The following is a 25,076-nucleotide window of genomic DNA, read 5'->3' on the forward strand; positions in this document are numbered from 1 at the left end:
GATGCTTTCCAAAGCATGCTGACTTTGCTTCAGCACAGCACTCAGAATGCACGCTCCCAGAAGAGCAGTGAGCTTAGCCCTAAATGTGTCAGAGCAAAAATATCTGATTTTCTGCAGAATCGATAGCATACAAACAGATGAAAGGTGGGCCTAGCAGGTGAACTTTGAGGTGGAAGAGTGTTAACTGAGTTTCCAGCAGAATGTTTTAAATGAGGTTGAAAGAATACAGGAGCTATAAAATCCACATGAAGATGTGAAGCATTTCCGGTTCACGTATTCTCAGTGGTCTTAAAGTGTATGTAATCTTCGAGCCTGAAATTTTAGACTAAATTTTAAACTAGGTGGCAATCTTAGTGTGTTGCTGGGGTCTTAATGCTGCTGCTTTTTGTCCCGTGGCAGTCATCGCAGTGCCATCAGATTTGTTCTTGGCACGAACTCATATTAGGGTGCTTAGAAGGAGCCTGATGTGCTCTGGATAATACATGCAGAGAATAACAGTTATAAAGTACTGATATGGATCTGGCTGTTCCTATTGCACTTGAAGCTCTGCGGCAACCTATTCTAGTTTCCCACATACATTAATGCCACACTAGTATCGCACTGGTATCACACCATTATCAGAAAGATTTAAACACAGCAGAGTTGCATTTCCTCTGGATCTTGCAGTTGTGATCTCAGATAATTTTTTATCATTATGAAACCCCATTTCTAACAAATCAAGAATTCAGGCTGATAGGGACAGTGGCTGCAGTAAAACACAAGTGGTCTTGCTAACATGTGCCTGATTAGGACATTAATTATATTAATGGCAAAAAAATACTGTTACAGTATTTCCATCACAGTAAAGTGCTAATGTATTTGCAGAAGGGAAAAGAGTAATAAATCCATGGCCAATAATAGATACAAAAGCAAGGAAAAGAGTGACTGATAATGTTTTTATGGCTATTGACTAGCAAAATAGCTGTGTACTGAGGATATCATCATCTTGGTACTGTTTGCATAGCTGAGAAAATCAGTTACATAAGTAAAGTAAACAGCCTACTCAGTTCTGCCTATCTAAAGGAGAACAAACAGATAAATGAGCTAAGTGTGATGGAGGAGTTAAAACAAACCAAGGAAAATAAAGATAATGTTAATAGAAGGAATCAAGTGCAAATCAGATTAAATCCATTTTGTACAGTAAGAAAAAAGGAGTATGCAAACAAATCACTCACAACCTGACAAATAAATAAGAAAAAAACTCAGGAAATAGGGATTGTAGCAAAGGGTCTAAAGGACGAAAGCTGTTAAAGCTCAGCTGGATGGACACAGGGCAAAGCCTTTGCTGTTTTGTGTTAAACATCTGGACACCTTTTGCTGAATTTGGTGCATTTTACTCAGAGCACAAAAAATAATGTAATTGCATTTTGCCTTCTAAGCTGTGACTCACTTCACTAAAAGGTCATTGCCCAGACTGTCTGAATGTGCCCAACAGACAGAACACAGAACACCAAAGGGTGATAGAAATCTACATGTCTGTGTCATGACAATGGAAAGTGTGAAGATCTCAGCTTCTTAAGGGGATGATAATGGGGATCCTTCCAATTTACACCAAGGGAAAATTATTCAAAATTCATACTGAGATATGACTTGTGACTGTGATTTGTGCTTTAGTACTTAGTTTGTCTACTCTTGAACTACCCCATATTCCATCACTGAATGGATTTTAAAAATGACTTGAGAAATAGGAGGCTGAGAAGAGCAAGGACAGGTATGTAAATTGCAAAGCAAAGGAGAGGATCCTGCAATAAATTCCTAATTCCTCTTCTTTTCAACTACCTGAATCATGCTATGCAACACTAAGTTTGTGCACAGCCTCAGGGATAAGGGAAGGGAAGGCATGAAGGTACTTTTCCTTTAATCTATCACCTAATCCCACAAAAAAGGCAGGGGAAATTGGATTCACAGAAATTGGCACAATCTGACTGTAGTGGTATCAAAGCGATCTTTATTGAAAAATGTAAGAACTAGGTGCTTAGAGAGAGGATGACTGTGCAGCTGCTTTTTCACAAAACAGTGAACTTGGCAGCACAGCAGGGCCCATCCTGTGCACACTGCACCTCTCGCATTCCCCAGTCCTGTAAGGACAGTCAGGACATCAGTGTTAAAGATTTGTCTGCTCCATATACCCGTGGGTCAGCTCGGTCTGTAACAACTTAAAAGGGAAGAAAAGAAACCCTGCAGTAGGCTTCTGCAGATGTCCTGCAGAGTCTGCTGCACGTGGTTTATTTTTTTTATTATTACTATTTATTTTTATTTTTACCTCTGAGGGTGGGTGACAGGTAGGCTGTGGTGGGAGGGACTGCTGGCTCTCTCTCTTTGAGGTTTGAATTTACACTGAAGGGAGTTCATAGGTTTTCAGATACTCCCAATTTGTTATCTTATGTATGTGCAGGAGTATCTGCAGTAATTCTAGAAGAAAATAACCTATTAATGCCTCCCACTATGTACTTTAATAATCGTATCTGATTATTCTGGTGAGGAAATACTGAGATAATGCCTTCGTTTGTGCTGGAAGTATGACCCATCTTTCCCTTGTCTTTGCGGTTTGCAGATCTTTCTCTTACAAACCTAGTGGCTTCTGAAAGCACAGACAATTACCCTTTATTCATCTCTCTTCCTTTCTCTCTGGCTGTCATGTAGACTGCTTGTGATTTTTATAGAAGATATACATTGATATATGAGCTTCACTGCTTTATCTTTCACAAAATCTAAGCAAGCTTTTTGTTCATTTTCTTTCTCCCTCTTTCCCCTCAGTCTCCTCTTTTTAAAATGCGTTTGATCTGATTTGAATTGTTATGGAAAAGTTAAAGCAAACAGCTAAAATGCTGTTACATCAGGTGATTATCTTGTCCTTTTTAGCATTTTTATTGGGTTTGACAACAACGCGGTATGTTCTGGTTTTCACATGAAGATTTCCTCATATCTGTGAGCAGCGAGAATGAATCACTATTGTCTCTGTCCAGTAGATTGCAGTGAGTGCTGTTTTCCTCATTCTAGTTTACTCAGTGAAAGTCTGAACCATGCACTGTAAGAGCAACTGTTTTTTATTTGGCAGCTTTTCAATTCAGAGAAGATGCCTTTTGGAACAAGTGGTTTCTTCAGAAGATGATACTTGTCATGCTGCTTAGCTCTGCCCTGTCTTATATAACTGTATCAAATCAGAATAATCAAAATAAGCACCTACTTACATTTTTTGCATTTTTCTATTTACACTTTAATTATAAGTAGGTGAGAAAATATTATACATTTTTGTGCTGGTTTTCTAAGCTTTTCATGACCTACTGAAACTGCAGTTTCAGTAGGCAAAAGATATATGTTTTGGGGGATAAATAAACTACCAGTGTTTTAGGAAGATTTTAAATGTTGTGAAATGAATAATTTTGCAGTGCTCGTTAGATCTGCTGTCCTTCAGTTATTCGGAAAATAGAAAGAAGAAAAATTCTAGGCCCTGTTTTTTTTCACAATTGACTTGTTATCTATTAGCACTTTGGTTTTAGTTGTGCAGGATTTATACCCAAAACGTCATTTCAAATGAATAGGTTTTGTTTTGTCCATTTCTTGCATGCTAAAAAATACAGTAACTTTCTGAGGTTCTTTCCTTTTAATTATTATTATTATTTCAAGCTGCATTTATTTCCTATACATCAGTAATCTGAAGAAATGATACCTTTTGCATGTTCAGGTAAAAATAAATAAAGGCTAGGTGTTGATATAAGAGCATTTTGAATATAAGAAAATACCTGAAAAGGACCAGTAGCTGTTCAAAATAACAATGCTTGTAATAAGCAACAGAGAGGTCATACTTGAAATAATAAATATTCATGTAATTAGTTTATATGTAGATACTCAGCATACGGTAACACCAATCACCATAAGTGATTGGAGTTTATTTATCAAATTCAGTAATGAATGTGAGACAAAGGATATTGCCAGAAAAATGTGTTCCTTGGATAACCCATGGCAGTAGTTAAGGGTGGCTCTTGAGACTGTTGGGATCATTCAGAGCTGCTTGCCAAGGCCTTGCTCTCCCCTTGCCCAGTGTAGTGCTCCTCAGGAAAGCTTGTATAGAGCTTCCCTTCTTTCAGAAGTGTATTGCTTCCTTTTGATATTTAAAATATATTTGTACATGACACAAAACAATGTGGTACCAATCTACTTTTATGATTTTTATTATAGAAACAAGCCAGATAAATTAGTCACAAATTTTCCCTGTGGGTGGTGCTGCTCCCTGAATTCTTCTCCTTCCTTTTTGGAATAATTAAGACGTTAGTGCTAATATTTTATCTAAGTTCCATTTAAAATTATTACCTTTTGCTTTTTAAGTTCCTTCTGAAATTTCATCAGGATTCAGCATTCATCTTCATCTTCAGACCCAAGCAGCTGTGTCATATGCAGCAGTCATAGAATCATTAAGGTTGGAAAAGAGCTCTAAGGTCATTCAGTCAAACCATCTACCTACCACCAATGTTTCCCTACTTAAACCATGTTCCTTAGTACCACATCTACACATTTCTTGAACGCCTCCAGGAGCAGTGACTCAGCCATGGGCAGCCCATTCCAGTACCCAACCACTCCTTCGGAGAAATTTTTCCTAATATCCAACCTGAACCTCCCCTGGTACAACTTCAGGCCATTTTGTCTCCTTCTAAAATACCTGTCCAAGAGATCTCTCTGATTTGTAGTGATGCTGGTTGCTAGCGTAGAATGCAGCATTATTATTCACCAAGTATTCAGTTATCTTACACTGCATTACAGTGGTTTAAGCTGCAAGCTTATCACTGCAGGCAAGGTGCTATGCATGGAGGTGGACAGTCCCATGGGGCTCTCCCTGCAGTGTTGTTGTCTGAGGAAAAGCCTGATGTTCAGCACTTGGAGTGACAGGAACTTTTGCCTAAAATAGCTAATTTGCTTATCAGCTTTGCAATGCAAAATTGCAAGCATTTTTCAAGTGGAAAAATCCTGAGCAAGGAGATTTGGTGAACGTGTTCAAATATGCCTAAAAATATGGCAAAAAAATGAAATATTTTCCTTATATTCAGTCTTTCTGTCTTGGGGAGAAAAGAGAAGTGTTATATCCAAGGCACTTTGCTGCAAGTGAACATTACCTCAGGAGTTATTACATTATTCCTTATGTCTGTTAAACTCTGTACTACTGACTGTTAAATAGCACCTGTGAAATCTGGAGTCTGGATTTTATTACCTCTCTTGATAACTGTTTTCTAGATAATTATGTTGCCTTGTGAAAAGCTGCATATGAGATCCTTGGTACGTGTCTGCAGACAGGGATCATGATAAGGGAAGAAGGAATCAGTCCTTTAGTACTACTGTGCTGCACAACCCTTGTTGTCATGTTATCTAGAAGCAGCCTAGCTATAGCAGCTGAGGACTATTTGTGGTGCCTTAACAGATTAAATCCTCCGGAATCAGGAGTGTAATGTTTCATACACATTGTGACCTAGCCTTTACCTGTAAAGCACACGAGGATGAAGGTTGTGTTCCAGATGGGAAAATCACAGAATCATAGAATGACTTGGGTTAGAAGAGGCCTTAAGTATCACTTAGTTCCAACCCCTCTGCCATGGGTTGGTTGCCTCCACCAGACCAGGCTGCCCAGGGCCCCATCCAACCTGGCCTTGGGCACCTCCAGGGGTTGGACATCCACAGCTCCTCTGGGCATCTTGTGCCAGTGCCTCACCATCCTCTGAGTAAAAGATGTCCTGTTTAAAAAGAGAAATAAAGGAAGAAGGAATTGGTAACAGAATTACAAAAGATTTCTTGAACTTCTCAGGCAAGGGACATCCATGCCTGTCCAATCCGTGCCACAGTTGATGCAGAGTAGGATAATCAGATGGCTCACTTCTGAGTGGTATGAAGGAAGAAGATATGTGGTTTGTTGTGATTGCCTTCTGCCCATATGGCATTTATAAAAGCTGCCAAAGAATTTATAGTTTGGCATACTGTGCAAATGAGTAAGATCAATTAAAAATTTTTCTCATCAGCATCCATGAAAAATGTAAAATGAAATTTTTTTTGTATTCACCTATCTAGAGGCTGTAAATTTTTTATTTTCAATTTCATCTTGTGCCACAATGTGGGGATATGAAGAAATTCTAGTTCTTTTTTAAAGGTAAGAAGCTGTTGATTTGGATGAAAGCTTCTAGCTCTGTTTATAGAGAAATTTCCATCTGTAACTGTGTTAATTTCCAATTAGAATCAGATTATAGCTTCTTTCATTGTTTTCTGCTCTCAGAATTGTGAATGAATTTTAAATCTCCAGTAATTATTTCTTCTCATCTAGTGTTTGTTTATTTTCTTAAAACAGAGCAGAATGAGAAACCATGCAGTACATCAGCATGCATATGTAATTCAAAGACCACATGTTCCTGTTAGACTAAAACTGACAAAGCGTGGAACACACTAAGAAAATACACCTTTCTTTATTTTTCTGCTGAATTTTCACTAGGATTTCACTGAGAATCTGCTCCCTTGCCTCTATCTCATCCTCCAGAGCTGCCACACTAACTATTCATCCATTCTGGGGCCCAGAAAGTCTGCCATTTGTTCATAAGATCAGATACAATCTCCTAAAAAAGATTTTACCATTGTATTTACTTCTTTTTCTTTTTCTTGAAGGATCTGTAAGTTGGTACTTAATGAGAGAATCCAATTCATAGGAAAAACTGATATAAATTAGTATCCTAGAATTTTGGAATGTTTTTTTTTATACAGAAAACTTTACAGTACTTATGGAAAACACAGCAAAATTTCTGCAGTGAGAGTAGTATCAAATTTGATTGGATGATAATGAATAAGTCATAATTAAATATATATAGAGAGAGATCATTTCTGTCTCTATAACAAGTACGTAATGAAGGTCTTTGCAAAGCGGATGAAAGTAGTTTTTCAGAACTGAGAATGTAGTGTAGCTGAAGTTGCAGGTTCTTCATTGTGTCTGTTTTATGGTATTTCAAGGTTCAGGTCAGAGAAGTAGAAGTGAAGAATTTGGACCTGTAAAGCAGTGGTAAGTGTGGCTGACCTTAAGAGCTTTTGATCATCTCTGGGGTCTTTGTTGATGCTGTGCTCTGGGTGCTGGTTTGCAGATCAGCACAACCTATGTCACTCGTCTAACTTTTCACAATATGTTTGTATACCAAGAGTTTAAAACTCAAATTAGTGGATGAAAGAAGTGCATAAGTAAATACAGATTTGAGTATTTGCTAAGGAAGGTAAGGTGATATCACATGGAAAGAAGTTATTTGACCGTGAATGATAAAATAGTTCAGCACTATTTCAGAGTATGTAAATTAGCTACTTGTGGACATAACCTTATGGATATTTCTTTCAAAAGAAATTAAATAAGAATAATCTCCATTTGTAATACTTGGTTTGTTTTCAAAAGAAAACATGGAGAATACAAACACATCTACAAAGAGAAGAAAGTACTTAAAATGTACTAGGAGAGGAAGAGAAGACATTTCATGTTTCCCATATCTTCTAATAAGAATATTTTTAAAGACATCATCTAATACTCATATTCTTCTGTTTCTGCTCCCTAGCCATTAACAACTGTGCTAACAACTGTTAGAAACTGTGACTTCCATTCTCTACTCAGTCTAAAAACTAAAAGTCTAAAAAATAAGAGGCTATGTCCTGTCTCTTAAAAAACACTTGGAATTTTTAGTTTGCCAGTCAAATGTGGTCATTCCAAGTAATTCCTGTGCCCCATGGCTGCATGAAAAAACTCCTTCCTCTGTCTCCTTTTCTTCTGTTGTGGATGAACTTGAGTGATTACTCACCGTACTTCTAAGCACTTTTTTGAATACTTGAACACAGAACATGCATGTCTAAAGTGGTTACTGAATAATTGATGACTACAGAAAGATCTTGCTAGAAGAAAGAATCTGGAGAAAAGTAATAATAAAAGCGTCATGATTGTCCTGAGCTAGGCTTAAGGCTTATATTTTGGGAGAGGATGACCATTTACCGTGGTCTCCAGAGGGTTGTTTAGCTCAAACACAGGACACCAGCTAATAATGAAGAAAATTTTCTTGTAGGTGTTTGTTTTTGCAATGTTTTTAGATGGTTTTCTATTTAAATAATGTGTTTTGCTGAATACAGTTACAGCTTCTACTTTCTGATAATGGTGATATGCTAGTGAGAGTTAGCTGCAGTGAAGTATTGAGGGGTGGAAGGAGATAAAAGATAGTGGGGAGCATACTTTTCATCATGTAGGTAGTTGGTTTTCTTTTACTGTGTATAACAACAGTACTTAAGTCCAGAAGTTAAAAGTGAAAAAGAATTCTCCAGTCCTTTAAAAATTGCTGTCATAGCGTTGACGAATGCATGAGTAAGGAGGTTCCTCCTATTGCACATAAACACTTCAAAACAGTTACTGGGATTTTGAACTCACTGAGCAGCTATGAAGTCAGAAAAGAATGCTTTTAGTGTAGAGGAGATAAACAATATTGAGAAAGCTATTAATATCCTGTGACTGACATGTTAAATGGGTTGTGATTCTGGCATACTTAGATATGGCAGACATTTAAGAAATAAGCATTGTCAGAGTCTAATTATTGCAAAGTATTTACAGCTGTTGCAGCTGGAACTCAGGAAGAATTAAGTGCATTCAAGAGATGCAGTTCCTTGGAGATGTGATTAGCTCACAGTCACCATCCTTATGCTAGGAGATTTTTTGTGTGTGTAAAAAGAGAAGATAGGACTGACAGGTAAACACTGATTTCATCTGAGTTACAAATGTTCACAGACGGATTGACCTGAGTGGGAAAATGGCTAACCAATCAAAAACGAGGTATTTTTACATAAAAAATTATATAGAAATATTAGCTATTTACCTGGAAAATGGGACACAGTGCCCTGCAGTGCAGTACACAGAAATGTACGAGTGATTGTCTTCACTTCTTGGTTCATAAAACGCAAGAGCATAAGCCTGTTTATGCAAGCCTGTCTTTCTGCCTGCATGAATTTGATGTTGACCTCCACCTCTTTGTGCATAATACTCTCGTGTAGAAGCTTGTTATCCCTGTGTACTGCCATTTGCAAGCACTCACTTCAGTGTTTGTTTTGATTTGTTTTGTTTTTTTAAGTTACAGTCTTTTAGCACCCGGCTGAAGAATATTTCAAGTGAGGACAGCAGTTTGCTTTATAGCCTGTCAGGCTCACTTATGTAGTTACAGCTGCAACAGGAAGTCTTGGAGGTGAAGGGCCCCTCATGTGGGCATGGTCTGGGGCACTGGTAAGTTTGAAACACTGATGACAAAACCTTAATATACTGATAAAAGGTTACCCCTGCACAGTTTTTAGGAACGTGCATATACGTTTCCCACATCTACCTAGAAGAAGGAGACGTGCAGCCAAGCAAACATCGAGTACTCCTTGGAAGAGGAGAAAAAAGAAGCAACAAAGAGATAAAGGATTTAAGAGATGAAGGAGCGGAACTGTAACTGAAATGCTTAAGGAGAATACTGCTGCCTTTCTGGAAGTTAGAGTACCTTCAGGTGTGAGAACAGGATGGATTAGGCAAAATAATGAGGAATATGGCAGGAAGAGATAATTATCTTCCTTACTTGCGTTAGAATTCTCAGCTTTTCAAGATGTTTACTGTTGCCTGAGTAAGCCAGTCTTTCAGCCTTCAAAGCTTATTAGGAAAGCCTTTAGGGCTGTTTTGGCTTGCTGCGTGGTACTAATGTGCTTTAGCACCGTTAAACACATTAATTGTTATACTGGGTCTCTTGGAGTAACCTATACGTCCTGAAATGTTTGAGCACACAAGGAGGTAAATAAATGCTTGTGCAAATAAAAGAAGACTTTATAAATGGGATGATTTGGGATTAAATTTTACACTAAGCTGCTTCCTATTCTGCATGAATATTAGCGCTAAGCATCCCATGAAGATCCATGCACTTCGGGCAAGCTCTGTGCTATGACCTATCAGATGCTTAAAGAGAGAAGTATGCACTTCATAAATTTTAAAAGAATATCAATTATACAGGGCATATGTGTGAAAGGATTGAAATTTTTGCATATAAAACCATGATACGCTAAGCCTGTCCTTACACACACCTTCCCTGCCTCATCTCTCTTCTGGATTGTTAAAAGCACAAAGCCCAGCAGTAAGAGCTTCAATTTAGCTGAGTACCGTAAGAAAAGTACAGGGGGGTTACATTAAGATGAAGGGTTGAACTGAAGTTCGGTCAGTCCTTTGACTGCCTGTAAAGGTAAAAATAAGACTGGTATCTGGAAACAGTTTGCTAACTCAAGGTCAGATCTTCTTTTGAGTTTACAGAAGCAGCATCCTATTGTTGGTGTTCAGAAAATAATTCTCTGTATAACTTGTGAACATCTGCTACAGGCTTGTCATAATCTGATTTAAAAGGGACACTTGGGATTGTCTGATCTCAGTAAAAGATGTATTAAACAAAAATATTAATTGTAATCTGAAACTGGGCTATGAATCTCCCTTTACTTTTTCCTTGTTTGATGAGGTGATGAGTATAGAAACACAGCAGTTAGAGCACTGATACATTTCTACTGACAGCATAGTATTCTTCACACGAAGGATGTTGCTCTCCTCTCTAGGGAGCAGCTGTCACCAGAGCCTGTGTTTGTGCTGTAGCGCAGACATGTTACACATTGATTCCTGGTTTACTAGCTGGTTTTCAGCTTTTTGTGGCTGCCTCACGCTGGTGGCTCACCCTGTGACTGGTTACTACTGTGCCTGAGTTTCTCTTCTCTGTGACATCTGCTCCTAGCAAAAGTTCCTTAGTTATTAGTCCTTTGAGGAGCTGAAAGGTATGAAGAGGTAAATGTGTAAGAGCTGGCTTACTTCATGTTAGTGACCCAGATATGTTCCTAATTTTGCTTCTAGCAGCTTTGTAGAACTTCTCAGTTACTTTATTTATAAATCAGGGGGAAAGAGAAGGATTACAGTTGTCTGCTTTCTTAGCAAGAATGAAGGTCTAGAAGGCATCAGGAAGGACTAAAGCGAGACATTAGGACCTCGGAGTACAGTTAGAATTTCTGAAGCAAGTGTCACACTGCCATAGGGATGTTCATTTGTATGAGGTGCTTGGCTGTTGTCAGAGGTGCTAAAAAGGAGGGGAAGAAGGCATAGGAGGCCTCCAACAGAGGTGGGCACTTGGATTGCGTTTTAGAAACAGGTGAACTGTAAATCTCTGAGCTGCTGCTAAGCTTAAAGGAATTTTTAGAGCTGTAATCACAGCAGTTTATGAAAGTTTGATTTAGGACAAGATAGTAATTGTTTTGTGCTGTCCTCCAGTGAAACGCACAAAGATAAATAGGGGTATTAGTTTCTGGGCAGAGCCCTTGGTTGTTTGTTACAGTATCCTTTGAACTTTGGTAGAGTGGAAGTAAAGCAGAACTGATGAATATTAATGCTTTTGGCTTCCGCTCCTCTTGTATGCTGGGAGACACAGCCACTGGGGTAACAGAGGAGGCAGTTGGAGGACGGGAAAAATGATAAAGGCAAAGCAAGAGTAAGATCTATGCAACCATTGTGTCCTGCCATATTTAAGTTTTCAGGAATGTATCAGCAGGCACTTACACCAGCATCACCTGCAGCTGGCACATCAGTGCAAACTCAGTCATGCAGCTACAAACTTCAGCTGAGGCCTTTGTGAACTACTTATTTGTTGAGAATTCCCTGTGCTGTGCTGCATTAATGAACGTATTTGCCCTATAACTCACAAACACAAGAGAGAGTAATGATTGAGCAGTGTTCATTTAATTTATTGTTGGTAGCTACCGTAATTCCCCAGAACGTTATATCATGCTACTTAGTAGGCATTTGTACAGCGTTGTATATTTAAAAGTCCTTCAGGTTATAATTTCAAAAATAAAGTATACAGCCTGAGGAGGAAAAAGAAAAAGTAAGATTGACAACCAGAGTATGAGCTGAGTGGTTTATTGCTGTTGTTCTGTTGTTTTGTTGTTGTTGTTTTTTTTAATTGAAATTTTCAAGGTTAGAGCCATTTTATTTTTTCAAAATGTAACTGAGTACCCAAAGGTTGTAAAAAGTTGTATGTCTTGTGTGGTAACAGGTGTAGAAAATGAGGGGCAGGTAATTTCAAATACTGAACCTAGCAAATGATGCTCTAATATATGATATATATGATCATTAGTGGAAACATTTTAAAGGATTATTATTTTAATTCTGTAGCTCGTCACTTTATTAGCACTAAGATACATGCTTTTCAAGGAAGTGCTTAGTACATATTTTTCCTACAGATGTGACAGCTTTCCAATGATGAAACCAGATAACTGTGCTTTTATTGACATTTCCTCTCTACCCAGAAACAAATAGCCTCCTCATTTTCACATTTTCAAGTATAAGAGTAGGCAAAAGGCTCTTTACAAAGTAATTATAACAATGTAGTATTAAAATGCTATTGTCTGTTTAATGTTTGACTGGCTAGAGGTCTCAAATACTTCATCTGCCCTAAAGTTGTGGTTGTCATCTTTATCTTTGGTCTACCGACGCTTCTTCATATCATTTACTACCTTCAGAATTATTATTTCCTTTGTTTTTACAGCTGATTTAAAATTTCTCTTCATAAATTTGAGTTGGATGATTGACTCTCGTTTTGGTTCTGTGTTCTCAGAGGTTTTTCAGATGAACCCACAGAGACATAACTCACAAATATTGTACAATTTTGACATAAGAATCACTTTAGAAATTCTCATTTCTTCTCGCTCTTCTTTTTTCCTTTCATTTTTTGTAACCTCAGTGGTACCTTAGAAAAATGAAGAAAACTGTTGTGCAATTAGCACTGCCCCTGCACATACACCTCTTCAGATGACAGTTATTTCTAACAGATAGAAAAACACTTTCTGGGAATAAAGGCACTTTACATTGATAGACCTTGTGTCATTCAGTAGCACTGCAGCAGACAAGTTCCATTTCCGTATGGAAGTCTATATTCTAACATACTAGAAATCTTTGTGGAGTCAGATTTCTCTCCTATCGTTATTTCCTTCTATTCAGTTGGCTTCCCAGGATTCATCTCTGAGGAATCTCGGAGTTGTTTAAGAAATGTGGGGCAGACTGATTGCACATCCTTTTCTCCCCTCTCCTTTTCCCTTATCTTCTTATTTAGTGTCCCAGTACAGTTTTTACAGGCGACTGCCATTGCCTTCTACCAGAAAATTTCACGTACAAAATGTTTGCTAAAGCCAGTATGGTAATCTGAATTGTTTCTGCTGAAACAAAATGAACTTGTTCTGGACTTGATGTAATTTTTGTTGTCACCGTATATATCCTGGGCAAACTGCTAAATGGCACAGCACCTTGCGTCCTGTAGGGCCATTTTCCTTACATGTCTTGCACGTACTCTGGAAACTCTTTGTCTTCTTTCTGTAGTGTAGCCATCCCTGGAGTGCAATGAAACGTCTGTTAAAATTTGAAGTTTGAATACTTAAAGTTTAAAAGTTGGAAGATTGAAAATAATCTTTCAGTCAAGCAGGATATTGTATTCAAGGTTATTTAGCACAATTAAACACGTTAACAAAACTTCCAGCACCCTTTTGTTAGCCTTCAGCACTTTACATTCAAAACAGCAACCAGTTGGTATCAGCTGAGCCACTGTCTTACATGGCTAGTTTGAAATTTATACAGGGATGGGAGTTTGGGAACACTCAAACAACATAATTGCCTATTGCTTGCAGTGTTCAGAGCAATACCTTGAAGAAATACCTGACCATATAATTGGACTGTTTCCACCTCGCTATGGAAGTTGATAAAATATCAGGCACACATATTTAGGAAAGTCCATTTTTTTTGGTGTAGTGGATTGGATGGGTAGTTTTGGACTCTCTTGAGTCACCTAAGTAATTCTGAAACAAATTATTAAAGCACTAAGCCATGGTATATCAATTAATACTTGAAGAGCTGCTCAAGAAAATCCTTAATACAGAATGTTCTTTTGCTTATTTAGTGAAAGGATAATTTTTCTTCCCTTTAATTAATTTGAATTAACACATTACTTAGTAATAATGCTAAGTATTCATTTATTTTCCTTTCTAATTTTAATTATTGCATGTACAGAAGATTATAATAATAAAATATTCACCTACTACGTGCTTTTTCTCTTTCTCTGCTTTCATCTCATAACAACATATGTAAATATGTAAATATTTCAGGTGACAAGGGCCAGATTCTTATCTTCATCATAACACCAGTGAAATCGACAGATATGTCACATTCCACTGAGATTCTTCTGAATTTTCTTTCACACAAGATTTTAGACCCTGTAGAATTTCTTCCTTTGGAATAAAGCCACACTGTAGGGTGCTTTGCAAAACATAATGACATATTGATGTAGAGTTTTGATTCTTCTCAATTATGTATTGGAGTAAGACTAGTAAGTTAAATTCTGACACTCGTGTCAGAACAGCATTCAGCCTCTGAAGTTGAGCCAGGGGAGGTTTAGGTTGAATATTAGGAAAAAAAATCTTTACTGAAATAGTTCTGAAGCATTGGAACAGGCTGCTCAGGGAAGTCACCATACTGGAGGTATTTAAAAGACACCTAAATGTAGTGCTTTGGAATGTGGCTTAGTGGTAGACTTGGCAGTGCTCAGTTAACCGTTGGACTTGACGATCTTAGAGGTTTCTTCCAGTGTAAATTACGAGGTGCTCCATGATGTCGTTTGCTGTTGTGGATGGTTATCGTGATGCCTCCGGACTGCAGGGAAGTTGTGCTATAGTTCTGGCCTCCTATTTGCTTCTCACCTGCCTCTCAGTACTCATGCCTGGGCTGGGTGATCAGCAAGGAAGCAACTCATGGGGTTTTGCTTTCCTCTTTCTGTGGGACCAGAACTGTAAGGTGCGTTGTAGGCTCAGCCCTCACTGCATATGCACTCGACAGACAGAATGTTGTTGCAGACTAAATATTAAATTAAGGCCATTAGTAAAATTAGTCTGATTGGTCCAGACTAAACAAATTTAAGAAAATATAGTCATCTCTATCACCTGCAAAATCATGTACCCACTGATAGCATTTTCAAATCTTCAGTTTTTTAATTTTTAATTGGCAAAGTGAAAACACATATTTAGTGTTTTATCAATACCGTCACATACTGGAGCAATTTTTTTTGCTTATTTTCATTTCCTTAGGAGAACTTCAATAGCAAAAGGAATAGCTAAGTGATGATGATGTACATATCCAATTCTGAGATATTTTGAACCCTGATAATGAAGTTTATTTGAACAATATCATCGATCAAGATGTCTGTTTTATGATATTAGATTGTTTAAAAGACCTGTTGAAGTAAGGTTCTTCATAACCATGCTTTGCTTCTTGATATGTCTACTGTGTAACAGGGGGTGCTTTGCTTTAGCTTCAAACTTGGATGAGTGCATGCACATCCCAGAGGGGAAGCTGGGACGGTCGATCTGCTGAACTATCTCTGTCACCTATGCTGTAATTTTTCATCTAGTTTGCAGCCACTTTGTGTTTATAGTACATTGTAATCAAATCAATAATAATCATTTTTCTACCCTGGATCATTTTATAGCTTCTTTATCTTTGCTAAACTTCTTTTGCTTGCTTGTTCCAAGTGTAAAGCGTTTGAACTGATGGAATGGCAGGCGCTTTAGGATGTTGTTACTGGAATAGAGAACGGATTGTAAAACTCAAATCATTCTTATTTTATGAGAGAGTACATGACATCTTTGAGAAGGAAGCTGCTTCTATTCAGTGTCAGTCGCTGATATTTCAGCAGTGCTTTCTTTAGGGGAAGTAAAGACAGCAACAAAAAAGGCGATGAACAGGACATGTATCTTCTGCAAGTCTTAAGTCTGCACCTGTCTATCAGAACAGTCAGAACACGGGATATATTCAGCATTCTGATGGTTCCATATTACAGATTGTCTTGCACTGTAAGTTCCTACAGAAATGTCTCGAACCTATTCACAGCATCAATTATTTTATTAGTCAGTAGGTTTACATTAATTCTGCACGAGAGGAGCAGATTCTAATGTCTGTGAGGTGGGTTTTGTGAATGATATGAGGAAGTCACAATACCAGACCGTTATTATTTGAATCATCTATGGACTTTTAGGTATTTTCATCCTAAGGTTGTTTTTTTGTTTGTTTTGTTTTTGTTTTTGGGTATAGTTTTGTTTTGTTTTGTTTTTTTCCCCTAACTCTAAATATATAGATAGTTTTCCCAGTTCTGAAACAGAATGACTCAGCTGGGAGCTTATACTGAAACTGCGCACCAACTAAAAGCTGTAACTTCTGTTGGAACATGCGCACTAAGGGCCCTGCTTCTTATTTGTACCAAAGTTAGTTTGCACTCTTTGCCTGTCTAATTACAATATGTACTCACTTTAAATAAATAAAATAAAAACCTTTTTCTTTTGGATGTAGAATATGGTGTTTTTTGTGCAAATCAGAATTAGGCCCTTGAGGTTTGACCCAGTCCTATCTGAATACTACGGAAGGTAAAATGGTCTGTTGTGAGAAAGGAGAAAGTAGCCTTAATAGCAGTAAAACCATCTCCTACATTTCATATTAAAGCTGTTGCTTTTTCGTGTTGACTGTGCTAAGTCTGCCTCTAGTTTTCTTAGTCTTATTTTATTTATTTTGAATGGGTTAATTTATATACTCAGAAGGTTTGATAATGCTATATACCATTTTCACTGTTCCTTGAAAACATGGTATATACTTCTAATGCATGCAGAGTCTGTCCGTTTCCAGAGAACACCATGCAAAGAATTTTTATTTCCTTTTTGACAAAGATTGTATTGGAAGGATGCCACAGTGTGTTTCTGCACTGTAATGCTTAAATGAGGCAGATACAAAAAATAAATAATCATTGTTATTTATAAGGAAATAAAATAGTAAAAACTGTTCAACACAACATAGCTACTGTGAGTGTTTTTGCTCTACAAATCACCAACAGCAAATTACTCTAAATGACAGTGAAATAGTGAAGAAGTTAAAAATGTCACATTGTTTATGTAAATCTTTCAAATGCTTGCAATTTATTAGGCACAATAAGATTTCTGATGGGATTTATAAAGAAGAAATTTTATTACATAAGATTGTAATGTGAAATGATGGAATGAAAGCAGACCTTTTGACCTGCTCATTCCTTTGTGGAGAAGTGTGGGAGGTACACAAAGCAAGAAATGCTATGTGCTTATTGGGTGTGTGTGCATCCTGTTATGGACTGAACTACAGGGTCTTGCTACAGATTATTTCTTCTTGCTCAGTGATGCCAGTAGTTAATTCCACAGCAGTGCAATCTCTGTGGTTCTGGTACCTGATACATTTGCAATGATACTGTCTTTAGGTATGGGCTGAGACTTTTCATTTGAGAAGGCAGCCTCAATTAGATGCCTCTGTACAGTACCACAGTGGAATAATTTAAATTGGAAAAGACATCTGGAGGTCTGTATTCCAGCCTTTGCTCACAGTATTTCAGACTAGATCATGTTTCTTAGGGCCTTGTTCATTGGCATTTTGAGCCTCTCCAATCATGAAATGTTTACAGTCTCTTTAGAGTCTTGTTTCAGTGCTTGAATATTCTAATGGTTAATTGTTTTTTCCTGATCTGTAATCAGTCTTTTGCTTGTATATATTTTTGTAGATATGCAATATAGATGTCAGTGTTTATCTGTAGCATTGCAGCGTACCTGCATGCGCATCCCTGGTACCACAAGCCTTTGTTATCAGAAAAGCCATTGCAACTCTGTGGATCCCATCACATTTTGACCAATGTGATAAAGTTTGTTCTGTGACATGAACTTTGACTGTTCCTTAGCAGAAATGGGCATTCTTGCAAACCTAATATGAAAATTATTTAATGTGTCATCTCATGAAAATGGAACAGAATTCACTTAGTTGTGCATTAGACCCATGGAGGCAATGTATGTTCTGGCAGTACCTCAATTTGTGGCCTTTCTGGAAAGCACTTTTTGTGTCAGGTAAATGTTAAGTGGCTATCAAAATTTCAGCAGTGTTATTATGCAAACTGTATTCCAAAGCCCACTGATGATTCTGGTGAAAGAGGAAAAGTGAGATCAAACCCAGTTTTGCATTCCCTGAACCCAAGCTCAACAGCAGTTACAAAGTAATAGCCACTTAGTGCCGGATTACAAGGTATGCTCCTTCCAGATATCTTTTAATTTTTGCATGTCCTGATATACATCTCTGCAGCAGTTTATATCCACTTCACCCACAAACATATCGATTCTATCTGTTCGATTTAAGACAGTGATATCCTTTCTTTAAATCTCTGGTGTAGAATGTTAAAAAAAATCTGGTGTTTCTAGAGAGGACGTAACATAATGCCCTTTTTCCTGTAGGTTGTGTAGGACTGGATCAATGGTGCTTGCATGTAACTAGTGAAACTACTGAATTAATAAAAATCCAAACCAGATTTCATTCCTTTGTGAATTCCTATAGAGTAGAGAACACTGAACACTAGACATGAATGGAGATGGTGATAGTAATAGCTTTTGGAGCCTGTTGTTAACAAGTTTTATTTTCAGTACTTATTAAAAAAGTAACATTAGTCTTCAATGACTCAAAATCTCCCTGTAAGAATACCACCAACCACGTCGACCTAGATTAGAGGTTTCAAGCTATTCCAGAGCAACAGAAATGCAGGTTCTTTCCCAAAACAGCTTTTCTATCACCACCACCATAGGCTGAATTGGTCGGTGTTATTCTCTTGGTAAAGTTCTGTGGTAAACAGGTGAACTACAGAGACTATCCTTTGCATATTTTGCTTTATAAAGCCAAATTAAAAAAAAAAAAAAACAAAAAAAAAACCTGTTGTATTTGTTTTTTTCTGTTTAATGCAATTGAATATAACCAGTGTGAAATCCCTGGTATCTCAATTTGTTTAACTGTGTTTTAAAACCACAGATGTTTGGTTCTGCTGACAGAATTTAAATGATGTAGCTTTTTAAAGTAATACATTAAAGCTGAAATCCAGAAACAGAGAAAGATAAAAGATATCTGCAGAGAGGACAGGTTCTAAATATTTATTTTTAATTTTGAACCATGATAATTTTACATGCAGTTCACACTGCACTCTTCCATTTCATTAGTATTCTGGGTGGTCAGGATGTGCCAGCTAAATACAGCCATCCTACGGGAGCTTGCTGTAGTCATAGCAACTGGATTGCAATTTCAGAAACCTACGTAGTCGAGGTCTGGCATATCTGAGAGCACAAGGTAGAGTCAAGATACTCGCTAATTAGTCTATGTGTTTTTTGAATGGCTGTACATTCAGCAAATAGACTAAGAAAACTGTGACTATTTTCAGTCGGTTTTACACAACCAGTGAATTACTGCTAGTTTCGAGACTTACAAGTCTGGCTTCCTGCAGTACTTCCAAACACTCAGCATTAGAGCCAGTCCAGCTGGATAGCAGCAGCTATGGATAGAATCATCAACTCCTGTACGCTGTGAGAGCACTGTTAATGAGAGTTACAGTGCTGCAATATGAGATGTGACAGTCTCTCAAGCCTGTGATAGTTGAGTAGAAGCTCACTGAAATTGATGGAAATCTTACAAAGTCGTCAGAATGAGAGCTGAGTTAGGCCAAAAGAAGGATGAAATAATGAAGGTGAAGAAGGGATTTCATTATCATAGAATCATTAAGGTTGGAAAAGACCTTGAGGATCATCTAATCCAGCCATCCACCTCCCACCTATATTGCCCACTAAACTATGTTCTTCAGTCCTCCAGGGACTGTGACTCCACCACTTCCCAGGGCAACCTGTTCCAATGCCTCACCATTCTTATAACATTCTGTAAGATGTAAGTACCTAATGCCTCTGAATTTATTTGAAAGTTCCAGCTGAAATGCAGTTCATTTTCTGAAGCATTGTTTATGGTGAAGTCCAAAATAATTTCATAAATAAATCACTTGAATTGTGTAGATTTTTTACTCAGAGATAGATCTCAAGACAAATACTTATCAAGAAGAGAAAATGAAATAGGCATCATGAAGAAGGCAAAGTGCTACGGCCTATGAGAGACTGATGGATAAAGAATTAGAAGATTTCTGAATATCTTCACCTTCTAGTGAAAATTTAGGTGGTAAATACTGTGACATCAATAAGAGAGGCAGTGAGCATCTGAAATCCTTACCAATTCAGACGACAAAGCCATAAAAATCATTGATCATGCATGGAAAGATGTGAACAAAATATTCAGGATGCTGGAGAGTAATTTCAGAACAGATCTGAGTTACCATTTTTAAGGAAAATTAAAGTCAGTGTAGTCATTTCTTTCATGTTCCAGATAATATTGACAAATATATCAAATTAGAGAAAGTATGAGTCAAAAAGGAAGGATAACTGTTAGCTCAGTGAACTGTGACAAATGCACAGTTTTTCAAGGATTAAAGGAAAGCATGCAATATATGTGAAATTCAAGAACAGTTGTTTTCATATGAAAATCCTGTATGCAACAAAAAATTTCACCAAGGGAATGTTAAATTATTTGCTTTTCAAGGCCAAATGCCCTTTTTTTAAATCCAAATCATTGAAAAAAACAACTATACGTATGTTCTATATATGTTATATATGTATGATAACAGGGGCTCTGCATGTGATGGTGGTTAACTCTTTGAATCTAAGAGAGGTACTGTAAATTTTATGTAGCCATGACTGAGGAACTGTGGTCTACAGGAAGGACTGAAATAGGAAATGCAGTTGAAAATACGCTGCTATGGTTTAATCTGCAGCAGCTCAGCACCACAGAGCGGATTGCTCGCTCCCTCCTCACACTGGGATGGGGGAGAGAACTGAGGAGAATAACAAAGGGTTGAGATAAGAACTCTTTACTGAAACAGAAAAGGACAAGAAATATAATAGTAATGATAATAGTATTTAAAGGAATTTTTTAAGAAAGCAAAATTTATTTGTTTGTTTATTATACAGGGTTCTGAGAAGTCCAAAGTGTCATCGCTCAAGACTGGTAAGTGACTTATTCAATTAACTCTAAGGCACCCACGTTTTTAGTGAAAGCACGGTAAAGTGCAGGGCATTGAAATTGAAGTCATGTTTTTATTTGACTTCGATTAGATAAAGAAAGGCATAAAGTTTGAGTTGGAGTTCTGCTTCAGTATGGTTATTTCAGTGCATGAGACAGGTGTTGTGTAGGCGCAGAAGGCTACACTAGCTGTTCCAATGTCTGCATAATTATTCTCCACCAGTGCATTGTAATTCTTTTAAAATTATCTGAATGAGCCTGAAAGAAGCTGCAGAACTTTCCCCATTGTTCAGATTCATGAAAGTAATCTTCCTTAAAAAATACAGCTACGTGCTTTTCTTTCTTCAGATAAGTAGTCTTTCTAATTTTTAGAGAGGTCTCCTTTTCCAGTGCGAGGTATAATGAGTTGTGCTGTTTTTAGTTCTCTTTTTGAATTATTGTATACCTGAAACTTATGCACTGTTGCTTTCAAACTGTCATGGAGCAGAAGATGTTGAACCTTCCCACCAGTATCCATCACATGTTGTTGCTGTGCAACAGATGGCAGCAGAGGGTGTCTGACATGGAAGTGTGTATGAAGCAAAGGGGTTGAACTGAATTCCTACAGATAGAAAAACTAGCATTTAGTGACATTCATTGACACTTTCTCAATGTTTATGGGGACCAAACAGAAGATGTGAGTACAGTGAGAAGGTGAGAGGTGCATTGCAGCGGTGGTGACGGTGATGTGAAAGGCAAGCCACGTTCTGGATGGCCATGCCGATTTTTTGAGTGCAGCATGTAGGATCCTGTTCATTGCTGGCAAAAATGCAGAGCTAATGGTGTGACTGTCTTGAAAAAATGTGTTTTGTAGCTGCGAGTTTGCTCTCTCAGGTACTGTTATTGCACTGCGTGCGTTGTACTTTCAACAGAAATAAGCAGGGGGCGTTACTATTGGAGTGTATGCTATATATAATACAATATTATTTTTATTAGACAAAAGTTTATTTTCTGCACATAATAAATGTAAAAAAAACTTTGCGTGCAGTCTGGAACTTATAAATTGTTATATGAACTTCTAAACAATGTAAATTAAAAGTGTAAGCACATAAACAAAGAAAATATGCTGTGTGCTGACCTATATTTTAAGAGTATTATGCCTGCTATTTCATTATTGTAGCTATCAAATTAAAACAAATGGAAGATTGCCTCTACCATTTGTAACTCCCATAGATAATAGAATATTTCCAGAGGTGAGAGTCAACAAATTGAGTTACCATAGAAATCATTAGAAGAACCACCAAATAATGCTCTGATTTCTCAGTTAGTTTCATCTTTCTGAATTTCTTTTGTGATTATGCTTACTGTTGCTTATTTAGATTTTTTTGCTTTTAAGAAGTCGTGGTCTGACCCTGAAATTTAACATCTTTTCACTAACAGAAATGTTTGTTCTACAACTGTTGTCTAATAAAATCTAGGGCAAAATAAGAAGAAAGTTAATTATCCACTAAAGTGAACTATCTGCAGCTAATTCAAATTGCTTCCTTTCATCAGATCCCAGGCCCTCCAAAGAACAAATATTAATATTTCTGGAATACAGGTATCTAATGCAAACGATTTTCTAATTAATTAGTCTTTTCTCTAATGCTTACATCTGAGATAATTAAAGAATAATGCCGTGAAGAAATACACATCTAAGATGAACAATTTTATAAAGTACTATTTGGCACAGTAACATAAAACAAAGAGTTTTCTGCACGTCTCCTTGAAAAGATGCACTTACTTGCATGTGAAGGAATTCACAGCCATTAGGTATTAAACTACTGATTATAGGTGTAGATATTATTATTCTATTATTTTATTCTATGATTCTGAGATTGTAGCAAACAAAACCTTCCTCTTTTTGCTAGTTTGATAAGATATATTCAGATTTTTTAAACATAACGTAACTTTTTCTGTAGGTAATTTAATACTACCTGTCAGGGACAGAAAACTTCTTTAGTTCGTTTATTCTCTAGTGCTACCTCCCTTTAAAGGCCAGCAAGCAAAAATCCAGTCCTCCAAGTATTGCTTAGATTCTCTACTTCTTCCGTGTTCTTGTGTGTAATAGAACACAAGATGACTGAGTAGAGGGAAGCTGGAATTTCAGCTTATTTCCACAAGCAAGATGTGTGAAAAACAAGGCCAGAACCTTCAGAAAATCTGAACCATTAGAGCGTTGCTTTAGTTTGATATTAATTGCTTAAGTTTCCACTGTCAGGACTAGCTGGAGTTCAGCAGTACTCATGGTACATTCACCTTTTCCAATAATTGACTTCTGTGCAGTAAGGTGACACATAGCATCTATATGATGAACCACAGCACCCTTTACAGAGTTACATATGGCCATTTCTACTGTCTTTGCCTCCTTTTCATAGGTCATATTATAATTTGTTACTGATGGTAGAAGTTGTTAATTGTGTCAGTGACCATATATTTGGAGGGCAAAAATAGCATAAACAAGGAAAAATACAATGTTTAAGAACCCAGGTGTACAAAAGAGTAAGAAAAAACTCTGCTTAAGGAAAAATTATTCTTAAAATAGTCATCTAAAAATCGTAATCAATTCCAGAAAGATATTAAGCAAAATGTACCGTGCAAAATCAAACCAGGATGTTTCTCCTTGTTTGTGGTGTATGCCTGCATAACTTAAAGATTTCCTGAATTATTTATTATTACCAAAGCTTTAGAAAAAATATATGTATATACATATATATATATTTTTCAAAATGTTGATCATATATGTGGTAGAAAGAAAGAACATATCAAGACATATTAACATTATTAGTTAATTTTATTTTAAAATACCATTTTTTTCTGCTAGTTGTAATGAATTACATAATATATAGATGCAAAAATTGTACAGCAACTCAGTAAGGAGTTACTTTGATATGGTACATTAAGAAACAAAGTGACATAATGTTTGAGCTACATAATGGAAACTACATCATTTTTCTTCAGTATTTTTCCTTGAAGAATGAAATAAGAAATATGATCTTTCAGTATTTTAATAATGTTTATAGTTTCACAAGGGAATAAAAAATACATTGAGCTACTTTGCTCAATATTTTCAAGGAAGATGGTTCTATGTCTCAGTTACAGTTAAAGAGAATCATTCCAGGGCTGGTCAAACCACTGCAGAGACTACTACTGCAAAGACTGCCAAACAAAATAAAATTAAATGTTTGTTTTCGTATTTGAATCTGTCCAAATCTTCTTCCAGGAAAAACTGTTTTAAAGAATCAGTCAAGTTTTCTATGTATTTACTTGGTGATTTTCTCATGTAGAGTAACTGCAGAATTACTTCCATAGTATAGGATTCAAAGGCTTTTTGGAGGATTATGCATTTGTGTTTCCCATATTACAACTGATCTAGCAATACCACAAGCTATTCCTCCCCTCGTTCTTTTATAAAACCTCCCTAAGTGGTGATTACATTTTAGTGGTTTCATTAGCATCACTCGGTTTTTATGCTAGATTTGCCTTTCCTCATCACTTAAGAAAAATTTTGCTCTTGTTCAGTGCCCATATGCTGCTCCTCAACACACAGCACTTCCACTTTGCAGCAGGAAAAAGGAGAAGTTTCTTCTGAGTGTTATAGTATTTGAACTCAAGCTTCTCATCCAGATTTGGGCTCCATCAAAAGAGGGGTGGCCAGCAGGGACAGGGAGGTGATTGTTCCCCTCTACTCTGCTCTTGTGAGGCCCCATCTGGAATACTGCATCCAAGTGTGGAGCCCCCAGTACAAAAAAGACAGGGAGCTGTTGGAGAGGGTCCAGAGTAGGGCCACAAAGATGATCAGGGGGCTGGAGCACCTCCCCTATGAGGACAGGCTGAGTGAGCTGGGCTTGTTCAGCCTGGAGTAAAGAAGGCTGCGGGGTGACCTCATTGCAGCCTTTCAGTACCTAAAGGGAGCCTACAAACAGGAGGGGAATCAACTCTTTGAAAGGGTAGATAACTGCAGGACGAGGGGAAAAGGTTTTAAGTTGAGGGAGGGGAGATTTAGGTTGGACATCAGGGG

At 37.2% G+C, this 25,076-nt stretch overlaps 1 protein-coding gene across 2 annotated transcripts in view; it reads left to right on the forward strand.

Moving 5' to 3' along the window:
- Window positions 1-25,076, forward strand: part of LOC149915889 (uncharacterized) — a 252,434-nt gene that overhangs the window by 129,987 nt on the left and 97,371 nt on the right. For both annotated transcript variants that reach the window (XM_090150721.1, XM_090150718.1), the window contains one exon: window positions 20,986-21,022. In XM_090150721.1, coding sequence (XP_090006847.1) covers window positions 20,986-21,022 — 37 coding nt within the window. The remainder of the gene's footprint in view (window positions 1-20,985; window positions 21,023-25,076) is intronic.

This window comes from Phasianus colchicus, chromosome 15, assembly GCF_987193195.1.
Source record: "Phasianus colchicus chromosome 15, bPhaCol1.hap1.1, whole genome shotgun sequence".
Classification (NCBI taxonomy): domain Eukaryota; kingdom Metazoa; phylum Chordata; class Aves; order Galliformes; family Phasianidae; genus Phasianus; species Phasianus colchicus.